This window comes from Eublepharis macularius, chromosome 8 (genome assembly GCF_028583425.1).
Source record: "Eublepharis macularius isolate TG4126 chromosome 8, MPM_Emac_v1.0, whole genome shotgun sequence".
Classification (NCBI taxonomy): Eukaryota; Metazoa; Chordata; class Lepidosauria; order Squamata; family Eublepharidae; genus Eublepharis; species Eublepharis macularius.
Genome location: NC_072797.1, coordinates 994,842 through 1,010,307, shown reverse-complemented (window position 1 = coordinate 1,010,307; position 15,466 = coordinate 994,842). Strand labels below are relative to the sequence as shown.

General features: G+C 58.1%; 1 protein-coding gene across 5 annotated transcripts in view; it reads left to right on the top strand.

Moving 5' to 3' along the window:
• Window positions 1-15,466, top strand: part of LOC129334755 (phospholipid-transporting ATPase ID-like) — an 89,905-nt gene continuing 74,439 nt past the window's right edge. Inside the window, exons 1-2 of one of the 5 annotated variants that reach the window (XM_054987041.1) lie at window positions 1-246; window positions 8,798-8,876. In XM_054987041.1, the coding sequence (XP_054843016.1) occupies window positions 8,834-8,876 (43 nt within the window). In that variant the 5' untranslated portion in view covers window positions 1-246; window positions 8,798-8,833. Of the gene's footprint in view, window positions 247-608; window positions 688-4,986; window positions 5,066-8,797; window positions 8,877-15,466 lie in introns of those variants that run through there. The other 4 variants (XM_054987044.1, XM_054987042.1, XM_054987045.1 and 1 more) reach the window with 4 other exon arrangements.

Sequence of the window (15,466 nt, the reverse complement as noted above, 5' to 3'; positions counted from 1 at the left end):
TGGCTTTCTGTGAGTGGCTCTGGCCTGCAGCTCCTGTGCCCAGCTGCCGCCTTCCTGGCACTCTGTGGGCAGCTTGCTGCTTGCTTCTGGGCCTCGGTGGATTAATGGAGGGATACTGAGTGGTGGCCTTTCAGGGCTGTGGACACCTGACTGGTTTTGAAGAGTCACGACCGATCGTACGTGGCACCCGGGAAGTGAACGGCATGAGCAAGTCTGCATGATACAGGAGGTTCTGCAAGCAGACAGGTACGTGGGGGCTGCAGTGGGCCCGTGGTCAGCTTCAGGGCTGCGGAACCCCCCTTGGGATTTTGAGGCTCTTCCTCCATCCCTGGCTTGTGTGTCAGGGAGGAAGTGGGCTCTTACCCTCTGAAGGGATCAAAGCCCCCCTTTGCCTCCTCGTTCTTGCCATATTCAAGGGGCAGCTCTGGCATGGCAGTGGAAACGGGGCTGGATCTGGGCGCAAACAAAACCTTGGCCCTGCTCCCCTCCCCTCCCAGGTAGAGGAAAGAGGGTGGGAAGGATGAGCGCAGGGGCGGCATCTCCCAGCAGGAAAAGCGAGGCGGTGGAGGGTGGTTCCCTAGTCCTCTCGAGTCATGAAATGAAGAAAGAGCAGTTTGTCACCGTGCGGACGCCGACACCTCCCACTCCCCTTTCCGTGTCCAGTCTCTCTGTCCGGACAGACGTGAGGTCAGCAGTGGAGAGAGGGCCTTTGGGGCTGGGTTGGGGGGGCGGGGGCGGTATCCATACAGCTCTTCCCTGGAATGCAGTCCATCCAAGCAAGTTACAACATGAAGTGCCACTTTCCATTTGAGAACATTTTATTGATTGATTTTATGTATTTATTTATAACATGCCTTCTGGCTGAGATTCAGGGAAGAATACATGCAGCTGGGTTGCATAACTGGCTAAGATCCCCTGAACCCTCCTCCCGTTCGCCAAGTTTCCGTGGCGGTATTTATTCTGCCCAATGGAAAAGGCCGCTGCCCACGGGAGACGGCAAGCTGAAGACCACGGGGCTCAATTTCTGCAAGCTCAGTGGGGCTGGGGGCTGGGGGGGGGTGGATTTTGCCAGCATCCTGAGGCATGCACAAGTCTCAGGGATCGATAGAATTGCCTGTGCAACAGCCAAAGCCAGCGCCTTTCTCAAACTGCACTGTGAGGCTGTCCAGAGAAGCCATGGAATGGGCGGGGAGCTGGCCAGTGCCAGGTTATGCTCGCAGCTTGTCTGCTTTTCTCGTGCTGTCCCAGAAAAAAACACAACTGTGGCTTCTCCAGCCAGTGCAGGCTGGCCCCATGCCTTGGCTCTGGCAACAGATGGCCCTTCACTGCCACTGGCTTGAGGAAGTTTTCTGCTTGGCTCTTCCATGGCTCCGCACTGCTGTGAAGCCAGGGTCAGGCCTGGACAGGGCCTGGGCCCCTTTCTCTCTGGCAGTGAATAGTACGGGAAAGGGGTCTCTGATGACACAGGGTCACAACGGCCGCTTTGAGCACCTCAGAAGAAGGGCTTGTTTGTTTATTTCAGAGACCCAAAGCAGGTTGCACTGTCCCCCGTCCTTCGTTTTATTCTCACAGCAACCTTGTGAGGTAGGTTAGGCCAAATGTGTGTGATGGCCGAAGGCCACCCAGCAAGCTCCCAGGGCAGCATGGGGATTCGAACCTGGGTCTCTTCGAGCCTAGCCCTGCATCCTAACCACTGTGCCACACTGGCTGCCAAGGAGGAAGGGTGTGTGAGAGAGGGTAAAGAACAGCTTCTTGGGGCTCTCCCACTGCTCTTGAGGGCAGGGGGCAGGTTTCTGGGTCCTGCAGGAGTTACTACTGTAGCATAGTGGTTAAGTGGTTGGGCTGCTGGTTCGAATCCCACCACTGCGATGAGCTCTGCAGGCGGCCTTGGGTCAGCTCCCCAGCTGGATTGTGGGGCTTTCTTCACAGCTCTTAGTGGGTCACTAATCTGTCTAGAAGAGCAGCAGATAAGCACAGTTGTTGTTGTTATACTGCTCCCAGGGAGAGAGTTGTCATAACAGGGTCCGAGTGCTCTTGCACACGATCCGCGGAGTATGTGGCCCAGGGCAGCCCAGGTAAGACGTCAGAGCGGCAGCTTCCCTGCATGTGGCCAGGCCAGGGGCCTCATTCTCCGCCCAGCAGCTGCTACTTGAAGGAAAGAGAAACTCCTGGCTCCGCACTCTCCATCTGGACGGGGCAATGATATTGGGGAGTCTAAACCGGGAGGGGAGGCAGCCCTGAGCACTGGATCTGCTCAGATGTAGCCAAGCATGGTTAAGAAAAGAGCAGCGACTGCTGTGGCCTGGAAGTGAGTCACTCAGGGGAAGTGGATCGGTGCAGGAGTGTTTATGCAATCGAAACGGGATCCCAGGGGGCTTCAGCCTTCCCCCACTGATGCCGAGCGTCTGGGGTCATCTTCAGGCCGCCGTGTCTCTCAAGGGAACTGGGAATCTCACACCCGCTGTAATCTGGAGAGCTCTGAGGTCCGTTGCTCAATCCTCAGTCTTTCCCCCGAACTGCTGGGAAGCCTCCCGTTTTAAAGGCCTCCTCCTGCCTGGCCCTGGCCCTCGTGCCCAGGAGAAGCCCTTGGCCAGATGCTCAGCTGTGGCCACAGCAGTGTTTGGCAGCTATTTTTCCCCCACAGAAAGTGGGCATGACTTGTTCATCTGCCAACTCTGGACGCGCTCTGTGCCCAGAGCTCATGAGGGGACAGAAGCCAGGGTGATTTCTGCATCGCCCCAGGAAGTGTGGAGGGGGCTGAGCAGAGGCGTGAGGCTGTGTGGAGCCGCTGCCCACGCGCGTTGCCCACAGGGGTCCTGGCACAACGTGTCGCTTCCAAGGAGCGCTTTAATCTCCAGGCGGCTTGAACACGCTCTGCTGCTGCCGTCTCCTCCACTTACAGACTTCCTCGTCTCTCGGACTTGATGAGCGGTAATGATCTTTCTCTGGCGAGATTCCGCTGAGGATAACCAGCAACGGTGCTTGGAGGCACGAACCAGGGGTGCTGCTGCAGCTTGGCACAGTGGGAGAAAAGAAGAAGAAAGAGACAGAGGCGGCTGTTCTAAGGCTCTGATTTAGCAAAATCTCCCCCCCCCCTTTTGCCTTGCTTCCCTGGTTTCCCCAGGAACGGAGGCGCTCTCAGCCACGGTGCGAAGGCCCTGGAGAGGGGGCCAGCCAGGCTGACCCAACAACCTCCACATTAGAGGGAGTGACCGACAGCACACGGGTGTGTGTGTGTGTGTGTGCGTGCGTGTGCACACAAAACTGATGTTCACATTGCCCCCTCAAGGTGTCGCCACCCTTTGCCGGTCACCTGCAGCACAGCCATTGTTCTGTTTGGATCAGGCCGTCCCAAGCTGCCCGGAGCCGCCAGGCCCAGCAGTTCCCCAGGCAGACCCAGCCCTGCTTTTCCAAGCACCTCCCTGAGCCCCCCAACCCTTGGAAGCAACCTTGAGCAGCCTGCCAGGATAATGCCGGACAGAGCACCGGGCCTTGAGGGGGGGGGCAGACCAGCGAGCAGCCTGGCCTGGCCTCTTCCTCTGGTGTTAGCAAGCAGATGTGGTGAAGCCGCCATGTGCGCGCACAAAGCACAGTGCCTTGCCGATTCAAAGCTGCCTGGAGAATCCTTAGGAGCAGAGCGGGAGAAAGGGGCAGGCCGGGCAGTCCTGGCGGAGCCCGGCAATTGTGTGCCAGGCCAGCCACTGATGGGAGGCTGGGAGGGGTTTTCATGCAGCTGCGCAGGAGTGGAGGCAGCTCCAGGCTGCGCTTCCCCCACAGGTGTCGTTCCTCCTTGGCCCTTACAGCCCCCTCCCTTCGGTGCCAACGGCTCACCTTTGCCCCAGCGACCCTTGAGCTTTCTGCCACTCCTGCCACCACTTCCAGCCTCTCCTCCTTGGGCTCCTTGAGCCTGCCACGCTTTTCCTGAGCCCGCTGGGTCCTTCCGTTGCCGCCTGGTGGCTTCCCTCTCCTTGGGCCCAGGCTACTAGCGTAGGGAGCTGGGGGCCCTCTTCCAAAGGACAGCCCCCTCGGCATTCTGCATCAGCCCCTGCCAGTTCGGTCTCCCGTGTGAGATGCAGGGGCTGAGGGGGGTGGTGGTCAGGTGACACTCCCCTTGGGCTTTCCCGGCTATGAGTTGGACTCTAAGCTTCTGGCCCAAGGGGGCCTTCCATTCTCCTGATTCTAGGAATATATGGGCAAGTATTGGCGCATGCATCTTGCTCTTTGTTCTGGCAAAGTGAGACAAGCAGAGCAGGCGAAACCATGATGGTCTGTCTGTCTGTCTAGCATGGCTGGATCCTTCCAGGAGTGCAGGATGGTAGCCACGCTTTCCCCTCCCAACAACCATAGGAGGTGGGTTGAGAGAGAGAGAGCCGGACTGGTCCCCAGTAGCGTCCCCTCCCTTGTAAGGGGGCACTTGCTGGGCATCTGGCCTGCTTGGCAGCCTTTCTGTGCCCCTCAGCCCTGTGGGTGCCACTGACGGTCCTTGCCAGAGCCGGAAGGCCTCTGGGTCCGGGTGCCGGATGAGGAGCCCCTCCAGGGCGGCTGGGTCTGCCTGCCAGGTTCTGGGGCAGGTCTGCCTTGGCCCCCAACAGGCGGGCATTTGGCCGGGCAGGGGGCTGGGAGGGCGCGGTGCCAGGCTGGCTCGCCCAGGCGCTTCGCCGCCCTGCCTCGGCCGCTCCCTTGGCGGCCTCCCTTCCTTCCCTGCGCTTCTGGGAAGCGCGGCCCTTTCCCGCAGGCCTGTCCTATCTACAGGAAACAGGGACCGAGCGGTGGGCGCGCCTGGCCCGGGGCCAGGCCCAAGGCGGGCGGCGCGGCGGAGGCAGCCCCGGGGCGGCGAGTGGCTGGGCGCGGCGGGCGCCTGGGGCCTCGGCTGGGCCCGGGGCTGCGCTGGGCAGGGCCGGTTCCGCTTTCCCGGCCGGCGGGCTGTCCCTGGGCCTTCCTGCTCCGCTCTCCCGCCTCCGCCCCGCAGGGCCAGAGGGGGCCGCGCCGGGCAGGGCTGCGAAGGGGCCGCGATGGAGGGAGCGCGCCGGCGCCTCGCCGCTGGGACGGGCCGAAGCCGTCGAGGGTAAGAGGCTGCGCGGCCGCCGCCTGGCCGGCTCGGGGCCCCGCGGGACCTTCGGCCGGTGCGGGGGGCCGGGCCGGGCTGAGCCCGGGGCTCTTTGGGGAAGCGCCGCGCCCTTGCTGGGCTTGCTGCGGCGCCGCGGCGCCCCCGGGGCTGGGCAGAGCCCGGCTCGGAAAGGAGGCAGGACGGGCCGTGCGGCTGGCCGGCCGGCCGGCCGGGGGCCCAGACGGTGCCGCTGCGGAGGAGGACTTTCTGCGCCTCCAAGCGCCCGGAGCCCTCCCCGCGCGCGGCCACGGCTGGTCGCTAGAGGGTTGCCATCTCCGGGTCGGGAAATTCCTAGAGATTTGGGTGGGGTGCAGCCCGGGGAGGGCGGGGTTGCCTCCCGCAGGGCCCGTTGTGTCCGAAGGGGAGGACGAAGCTGTCCCAGCGCCGTAGCGCCCGCCCGCCACGCAGCCCCTTCCTTATGGCAAGTGATCTCTGGCGATCCGCTGGAATCCCGGGAGAGCTCCCGGCCGCGCCTGGAGGTTGGCAGCTTCCTCGGCCCCTGCGCTGCGCCTCGCCCTGGGGAGGCGCCCGGGCGGGGGGCCGAGCGGCGGCGGCGATGCTCCGGGCAGCCCTTCCGCGCTGGGGACGGGGACGGGGCGGCCCCGCCGCTTGGCCTCCGAGCTCCGCTGCCAGGCGGGCGCCGCTGGGCTTGCGCGGCCGAGCCTCCCTCCGGGCTCCCCGGCGCGGCTTCGGCAAGAGGGGCGGGAGCGGGGCGTGGGCAGCTGCGGGGGCCTGGGCTGGGCTGGGGCCCGCTGCGGGGAGCGCCTGGCCGGCCGCCCCCGCCCCCCGCCCGGCCGCTGCTGCTGCTGCTGGCGGGCTGTGTCTTTGGCTCCGTCCGGGCTTGCCGCTGACGCCCTGGGAGGTGGGCACGGCCTGGGCAGCCCCGGGAGAGCCTCCGCGGCCCTGTTGCGTGCCCCTCTCTTCTTCGGGCCCAGGGGAGCCGCGCCGCCCTCGAGCGACAGCCCTCGGGGCTCGCAGGCCAATGCCTCGCCTGTTCGAGTCCATTCTTGCAGCTCGGCAGGCAGGCAGGCGCAGCCCCCGCCCTCCCCAATAAAGGGGAAGTGGTCTCCGACCGCAAACTGGTAAACTGCTCATCAAAACATTTCAGCAAAAATGAAAAACCAGCCAACCCAAAAACCCAGGAGCCCTTTGTCCTGTGCAGTTTAAAATGTTATAAACCCAGATCTTGAGTCACAAAATGAAGAAAGTTGCTTCACTTGAAACGTGGGCTTGGAGGAGAGTTTTATGGATTCCGTGGAGTGCCAAAAAGACACAAATCAGGCCTGAATTCTCCCTAGAAGCTGAAATGAGATCATGAGAAGACAAGACTCAGGGGGGAAAGAGGATACTAGGGAAAGTGGAAGAGGGGAGGGAAAGAGGAAGAGGAGGGCCTGACTCAATAAAGGAAGCCGCGTCCTCCACTTTGCAAGATCTGAGTGAGACGGGCGTTTGGAGGTCATTAGTTCGTAAGGGTGCCTTAAGCTGGAAGCGACTCGATGGCACATAACACACAGTCGCAAAAACCAGGCTCCCCGTCCAGCTGAGCTGCTCCCTCCCCCCTCCCCCCAGGCTGGCCTGAGTTTGCAGCTTCCGGAATAGTGGGTCTGTGAAACAAAACATGATGTCGGGGGTCACCTACACAGCGCGGATCACTTGTGTAGCTTGCCTGGGAGTGCCCCCCCCCCGCCTGCCTGCTCTCCATGGTACTGCTGGCTGTGAAGCTTCTCGGCTCTTCCCCTGTGCCCCTTTGCCTTCCTGCTCAAGGCCAGCCTGTCCCTACCAGCCAGTGCTGGAACCCCTTCTTCGTGGTTTGCACCCAGTTCCGTTGCTCATTCTTCCCTGCCGCTTGTGGGAACTTCTGTCCTTCCCTGTTCCCAACTGCAGGTTAAAACATCTCTTTATTTACCACTGGTAACATGTAAACTATTTGTATACATTCAACAAGCCAGATTTGTGTAAAGTTAAGACCTGACATGGAACAAGCGGTGGTGCTTTTCTTTGTTCTGCCCAAATGCAAAAGGTTTCCTTGGCACAACCAACACCTTGAATTGTGCAAAGAGAGCAATGGGAAACTTCTGCAGTTGCAGCAGCACCTGGACTGCTGCGGGAGAGCATACCTGGTGTGGGTGTGGGTGTGGGTGTGTGTCTACATTCTCCCCAGACTTCACTCATGTTCCTGTGGCGTGCCCTCCTCACGATTAAGAGAAGTGGAGAAACCCAGATGCGGTGCCACGGAGCTGCCGTGTTTCTGCAAACATGGAATAGCTCCAAATCTTCTCGTGTGGCATATCCCGTTTGTGGTCCACCATTTCTGTGGAATGCCCTCAAATGGAGGTACAGCAGTGATGTTGACGCCTGGATGCTGGACCATCCATAAGCCTGTTGACCACCTCTTGGTGATTTCTCTACACCACCAGAGTGCCTGTGTTTTATCCCCCATGGAAGGCCATCCCAGGCCTCTTATTTGTTCAGATTTGCCTGTCCTTTCAGATAACGCTTGTCTTCTCTAGCCGTACACACACTCTTCTTTGTCAGGCCAGGCACCTCTCTGTGGGTTTCATGGTGTAATTGCAAAGATCTCTTGATTTCCCTGGCTTCCCAGTTTCTCCTCTGCCCCCCCCCCCCATGCTAGGCATTCATCAGTCCCTGTGGATTTAAAATGTTCTTATTAAACCTTTTTTCTGGCCGCCTCAGCTGGAGGCATCCCTGCGGGTTCCATCATGATTATTAGCACATTGTAAGGAAATGCAGAAGCCACGGGCAGGCCTTGAGGAACCTGCGGCCGCCGTCCAGAGTGGGGGATGGGAGAGGCTGGGAGGAGAAGGGGCCAGAGGTGGAGGGGGCTTCTGCCATTGCAGCTGCTGCTGTTGGTTGCTGCCTAACAGCATCGTGCTGGGTGCTGCTCGGAGGAGAAGGGTGGCAGGGCCAGGCTAAGAGCCGCTTGTTTTGCAGGCAGCATTGTGGGGCAGGGGGAGATGGGGGCCGGCCTTTGGGCCCTTCCCACCTCTGCTGTCCTCAGGCAAGACAGAGGCAGAGGAAGGGAGGAGAAGGGGGATCACTGAAGGAGGACGGAGCCCTTCCAGACCCCACCCGCCTTTAGAGGGGTGATGCTGGGCCCCTGTTGCTGATGGAGGCCAACTTCTGCTCCTTTCAAAGGAGGTTTGCTGGGAGCAGCACAGTTCCCACCCCAGACAACGCTGCTGCCCCCGCTGTTCTACTCTGGAGGAGCCCCAGAGGCCGGGCCAAGTTCTCTGGCTTCTCATCTCTTCACTGGGCTGCTAGTCCCCCCCTTCCCCCCCCGTCTCCTGCAGGGCTTGATTCTGAGTCATGCCAGGGAGGGGCAGAACTTGTGTCTTGGTCTCCCCCCCCATCTCAGTGATACCTCCACAGCCCTTGTGCTGGTTTGGTGGCACGTGCCCGCAAGGGAGGAGGTCTCCCGGCACTTGCCGTCTCCTCTCCCGTCTTCCCAGTCCTTGCCACAGCCCCTGGGCAGGAGCAGACGGGCCCCAACCTGGGCTCCGGCCTCCAGCTTCCTGCCTGCGTGCCGAGGGAGCGGAGTGATACGGCTGCCGTGTAATCGTAGCTGCCACATGAACCGTGTCTGCTTCCTCAGGGTGTGGGCTTCGCATCTTGTACCTGCAGATGCCCCTCTCGTCACAACCCCCCCCCCTCTCTCCCTCTGGTCTCCAGGAACGCTGCAGGGGCCTGCTGAGAGAAGCCTCCAAGATGCCTCTCTTTGGACTCGGCGTGGGCAAGAGGAGGGCGCAAGGTGAGTGTGGGCCGGGGAAGCTGGGCTGGAGCCTGCAGCCACCCTGGCTTGGACTCCTGCCGATCAGTCGCGAGCCAGCGGCTGCCCTTGCAACAGAGCACACGCCTGCCCTAGCATCTTGTTACAGCCCCCCAGCCCTGGGGAGAGCTCTGAGCCAAGGCCTGGGATAAAGGAGGCCTTGGGAGGCCTCAGCAGCGTGGCGGGGCAGGACAGGGCTGGGCCCTGGGCAGCGGCATTTCTGCCAGGTGGGCTCCAGAACAGCATCGGCCAGCAATTGCAGTGCGGGGGTGGGGCTCAGACCTCCTTCCGGCCTCTCCGAGGGGTGAGAATGGCTTACAAGATGCAGAGCAAGATCCTGGAGCATCTTCTAGACCAACCAGATTTCCAGGGAATGAGCCTGCAAGAGCCAAGCTCCCTTCATCAGATACAAGTAGGAATGGAGATCTCTGTGCCTTTTTATGCCAGTCAGGAGGTGGGAGGGGTATTGCAAAGAAGTAAGAGAGGATGTGGAGGTATAGCATGAAACGAAATTAGCTGGATTACAGCAGGGGAAGAAATGCCCAAAATTAGCATCTGTGCTGAGAGAAGAACCCTATGGTCCCTATTCAGCCCCTGGGGGGGGGGGGGCGGTGCGCAGTCTGAATTCTGAATGAACGCCGTTTCAGGAATCTCATGTTGTAATTTTGCCTTTAAGTTTCTCTGTCCTAGGACTGCCACTCTTAGGTCAGCAATGGAATGTCCTGGAAGATTAAAATGTTCTCCCACTGGTTTTTGTTATGATTTCTAATGTCCAATTTATATGCAGTTACTCTTTTGCGTAGAGACTGACCTGTTTGTCCGGTGCAGAGAGACGAAGGGCGTGGTTGGCACTTGATGGCGCGCATAACATTGGAAGATGGGCAAGCGACTGAGCCTGAGATGGCGTGGCTGGTCTCGCTAGGCCCAGTGGTTGTGCCATTAGGGGGAATATGGGGACAAAGTTGGCATCTTGGCCGCTGCAGGCCCCGGTTCCAGAGTGCGTGTCCATGTTAGGAAGTGCATGATTGTGAGTGAGGAGCTGTTCATGGTTGGGGGGCTGCCCCTGGGCAAGAAAAGCTTTGCCTCCCAGCGCCCGTGAGAGAGCGGCCCAGCGTTGTCCTCCATAGGTTGCAGGCCGTGCAAGATGGGTTCAGCTGGCTTGAGCTGAGAGCTGTGTGCGACCGCCAGTGGCGTTCGGGTGTTGCTTCATCTGGGCCTGCCTTGGAGCAGACTGTCCTTTGATATGTTTCTGGAGTTCTCGATCTGTTTCCTTACTGCATCAGGGGGGGGGGAAATGCCTGTTAAGATCCTGCAGGTAAGAATTTCTGTCTGAGGGACTGGAACAGGTGCAGCTGCAGCACAGAGCTTGGCTATAGACGATGAATCGTTTGGTGGGTTTACGGTGGTGACTGGAGGCGTGTCGATACGTTTGGCAATCGGTAGGTTTCTGGTATACGGTGGCTTTCATGTTTGTAGAGAGGTGTTTAGAAAATGTCCGTCCTGTGGGGACTGATTCCCAGTCAGATTGATGATGGGGTGGAAGTTGCTGAAGGCCTGGGGAAATGCCTCCAGCGCTTCTTCCCCAGGTGTCGAGATGATAAAAATGTCACCGATATGTCTCAACTATAAAAGAGGTCGTAATGAGTGGGAGAAGAGGAAGTGCTGTTCCAAGTCAGCCAGGAAACGGTTGGCCCATTGCGGTGCCACGCAGGTGCCCACGGCTGTGCTGTTGACCTGAAGGAATAAGTTATTATTAAAGCTGGAATGCTTGTGGGTGAGGACAAACTGGCAGAACGATGGTTGTTGTGGGTTTTCCGGGCTGTATTGCCGTGGTCTCGGCGTTGTAGTTCCTGACGTTTCGCCAGCAGCTGTGGCTGGCATCTTCAGAGGTGTAGCACCAAAAGACAGAGATCTCTCAGCACAAGGAGAGACACTGAGAGATCTCTGTCTTTTGGTGCTACACCTCTGAAGATGCCAGCCACAGCTGCTGGCGAAACGTCAGGAACTACAATGCCAAGACCACGGCAATACAGCCCGGAAAACCCACAACAACCATCGTTCTCCGGCCGTGAAAGCCTTCGACAATACATAAAACTGGCAGAACCTGGTAGTGAGGTCAGCTGTGGAGTTGTCCGAGGTGATGTCGCTGACGGTTGTGGTCCATGTTTGTGGGAATGTTGGTGTACAGAGAGACCCAGTGTCCATGGTGGGCAAAGTAGTGTTACCTGGAAGATTATTAACAAATGTTTTTTTTCTTGGAAAGTCTGTGGTGTTGTGCACATAAAAGGGGGCGTGGATGGCATAGGACCCGAGAACAGAGTCCAGGTATTCGGACCTGGGCAGCACTGATGGTTGCCTGTGCCTGAGACAAGAGAATGCCCAGGACTGCTGCGCTTATGTTTGGGGCAGAAGATCGGAAGTGCCTGGTCAAGGTTCCTCCTGAGGTGTGTCCGTATAGATTTGTCCCTGCATGCGTGTGAGTAATTCCGAAATCATCCTGTTTAGTTCTTTTGGGTATTCTGGAGTGGGTGCCGAGGATAGTTGCTTGTAGAAAGCAGTGTGGGAGAGCTGCCTTTCGGGGACGAGAGTTCCTCCTTTGTCGGCTTCTTTAATTAGGATGTCTGGATTGTTTCTGAGGCTGCTCATGGTAATTTCTTTTGGCGTGGATATGATTGTGTTGTGAGAGACGATGTTTCCTAAATCACGTCCGTTTGGGTTCAGCAGTGAAAGCATTCTACGTATAGATCCAGTGAGTGTAGCGTTACAACCCAGGGGGCCACGTAGAGTCTTTTTTCCAGTAGCCTCGAGTGGGCGGCAATTGGTTGTCAACGTGTTGTTCAGCAGTAGATTTTGAATTATTGTGTCGTGAAGATGCTGCCTGTCCTTCTGTGTTCTGTTCTGAGGCTTGATGCAAGTGTTCCTCCAGCTGCTGATAGTGAAAAGAGGCCTCCAAGTGACTACAGAATTGTTTCATCTGTGTGGGGCCGAAGGACGGTCCTCACAAAAGGACAGGTGCCTCTGCAAGGCCAAGAGGGTTTTGCAAAAGGCTGACAGTATTGCTAGATGAGAAGTTGTTGTTATGGCCTGCAGTACGGCAGGTTGGACACGTCCTCGGTTCTTTGGCTTCTTTGGGGAGATGAGTTGTGAGTCGTATATGGCTTACCTTCTTTTGCAAAAACCGAGGTCAAAGAGGCTTTGAACGATCTGTTCTGCTTGCAGTACAAGACACTGGTCACACTCGTAAGCAGTTCCTTGGAGAAAGCACGGCACACACTTTCCTCGTCGTTTGTAGGATAAGTAGTTTGGAGGGGATTTTTAAAAATTCTCAGTCCCTTCGGTATAATATTCAGCCTTCTGCATTTGGTAAGAAAGATCATATCAGTTTGTACCTGTACAAGATTTTTTTGTGCAGTTGATTTCAAAGGTACAACAGTGCAACACAGGTTTCTTTTCTCAGTTCAGATGCTAATTTCTTCTCTAATCTTGATGGTGCTACTGGACTTGAATCTTGAAGATCCAGAGGCCCTCTGGCTACTGACAATACCTCCAAGTGGGAAACCATGTTAGCCCGGAATAGTAAAACCAAGCCGGAATCCAGCGACATCTTCCAGACTGTCAATGGTGTTTATTCCAGCAGCGCCTTTGGTGAGTCAGTTCACCATCAGATGCACACTGGAGAAGGCAGACCTGCGTCTGGTGCACTCACAAAAACTTCTGCTGAGATAAATGTCGCGAGCCTTCGAGGTGCCCGGCTGGACTCTGCGCTTCTTTCCAGAATACCCTGTCCTGCAAGTGGGTGTCAGTCACTGCTAGGGAAAGCAAGCAACACGCCGGAGGGAGGCTTTTCCCGGCTGCCTTCTTTAGTCCACTGTGGTGGTGGGGAGGGGGCTCCGTGGGGACCCTGTTTGGGTGGAAAGGTGGCCTTGAAATGCTCTAAGTAAATAAATAATTAAAATGCCTCGTTTGAAGGGCTCGAGACGCCTGCTTCTTTAAATATGAAACACAGCTTTCCCGGGATGTAGGATTTTGTGCCCGTTGCCCGTTTTGGTGTTTTCATGGTGTCCTGGATCGTCATGGAGAGCTCTCTGTCCCAGGGACAGCCTGTGCAAGGTGTAGGGAAGCACAGAGCAAGGGGGTTTGGTCCCACTACACACTGGGATCCTTTCCCACTTCCGGGGGCAGCATTTGCCTGCTTCTCCAGGGAATGCTAAATGTGGATGGCGCCAAAGAAGGGGCCAGGCTGCGGCTTCCCCTAGGAACCCAGAACTAGCTGGGGGGGGGTACTGGCTGTGGCCCCTCCTGCCTTGCTCCGGAGGCCGCTGGAGAGGCCTGCTGCTCCTTTGCTGCCTGCCGGTCCAGTGACCTTGGCTGCCTTGCCTTCTGGCGCTGGGCCAGCAGAAGGGAGGGCTGGGCCGGACGAGGAGGAGGCGAAGCAAGAGGCAGGGAAGTTGCAGGGTCTGCTCAGCTCAGCTCAGACGGCTGTCGTAGGTCTGGGGTCAGTCTTCTTGCTCTGATGTGAAGCCTCTTTGTGGCTCTGGGAGCTGGAGGAGGGCTCTCTTTGGGGTCAGGAAGGAGTTTTCCTCCAGGCCGGATTGGCCAGGGATCCTGGAGGCTTTTCCTTTCCTCTGGGCGGAGGGCAGGGGTCCCTGGGGGGCTGAGGGGGGAGGTGGCTATGAATTTCCTGCATTCTGCAGGAGGTTGGACTGGATGACCTTTGGTGTCCTTCCAGCCCTATGTTTCTAGGATCGTCTGGTTCTATGATTCTCCCTCTGTCTGCAGGGGTGCGTGGGAGGAGTGTCGCAAGCTCCCATTTTGACCCCCCCTCCCCCACGCACCGACACGCTTGCTGATTGTGCACATGACCTTGGGAAGAGGCCGTGCGGCAGAGCACGGCTGGTGCCCCGTTCCAGACGGGGTCCCGTTGCTGAATGTGGCCGTGCTGAATTCTGCCAGCTGAGCTGGCCTCTCGGTGCGAGATCTGGGGAAGTTCAAATGCACCTTTCTTGATGGTTTCGGGGGGCCTGACAAGGCGTGGGTCTCCCTGCTCCGAAGGTGTGAGGGTCAGTACAGTGCAACCCAAGAGGCGCAGGGAAGGGTGGGGACAGCCGGCCCCACTCTCACTCCGGCCCCCTTCTCCTACTGTTCCGAAAGGGTTCGTACAAAATCACTTCAGCTTCTAAACAGAGGTGCAGTGCAGGGGGGGGAGTCCTAATGGTGATGAGGAGATGCACTCTGTGCATGCTCAAAGTCACTCTTCTCTTGATCTTCTCATGTACCACGGCTGGATCCCCCCCCATTGAAATGAGGCTTGGGGGCTACAGCTGGCTCCAAGGCCAGTCTGCTTTTACTCTGGCCCCAGCACAAGCGTCTTGTGTTGGAGCAATGGGGCGGCGCACTCTGTTGCTCCTTCTTGAGGAAGCCCTTTTGGCCCTGGCACTGGCCCGGTGGAGCGCTCTCTCCGTTGAGGCTTGGGCCCTGCAGGACTGGCTGCGGTTCCACCGGGCCTGTGAGATGGAGATGTGGTTGTGGTTGAGGCGTAGGCAAACTGTCCCGCCGGCCTTCCTGCCGGGGCCTTTTTTTTGGCCTGCCCTGCTTTGCCGGTTGATCTGGGTGGCCTGCTGTGCTGCACCCCACCCCACAGCGGGACGGGTGAATATACCGCCTGAGGAGCTGTGAATGGCACGTCTCTGGGGAGGGCTTGACTTTAAACTGTGCTCTGGTAACTGCTGAATCGAAAAGAGTCCAGCAGCACCTTTAAGACCAACCAACTTTACTGCAGCATAAGCTTTCGAGAACCACAGCTCTCTTCATCAGATGTCGCTTGTGCTACAGTAAAATTGGTTAGTCTTAAAGGTGCTACTGGACTCTTTTCGATTTTGCTATTACAGACTAACACGGCTCACTCCTCTGGATCTTGTAACTACTTATATTCTACCTATATTTATTGTATGTTTTTAAGCTTTTATTTGTTTCTTGTGCTATAGACTTGTGTTGCGGCCTGCTGTGAGCCCGCTTGCAGGGCAGGTGGGCTATAAGTCCAATAAACTCAAGCTCAAGTCAGCGTTGTGCTCCTGCCTTTCCAGGCCCAGGCCCGCCAGTCCGGCACTCAGTTGCCCTCCTAGTCTGGCAGCTGAGCTGGGCCTCTGGGCCTCAGTCCGGACCCGTTTCTGTGGCGCGATGGGTGCCACCATGGCCTTGAAGTGAACCACAGGCCTCACGATCCACAGGTACAGCGCAAGTAGCAAAGCCTGCCTCTGCTTCTCCCGTTGGAACCAGAGGCGGCTGACGGGGCCGAGGTCCCACCGGCCTCGTGAAGCGCCAGGGGCTGAAGTGCAGTTACAGATTTGCTTCCCTGTGGGGCTCTCAGTTGGTTCAGAAAGTGGCACGCGTGGAGCAGCAGCCGTGCTCTTCTTCCAGGGCTGAAGGGTGCCGCGTGTGGCTCTTCTGGCTTAAGATAATGGCCCCTGTGCTGTTACAGCAGCATAGGAATCCCTGCGTATTGGCAACAGAGACTACAGTTTGCCACAGTCCAGGAGATCTCAGAGGGGTTCAGTGGGGCTGAGCCAGAGGCA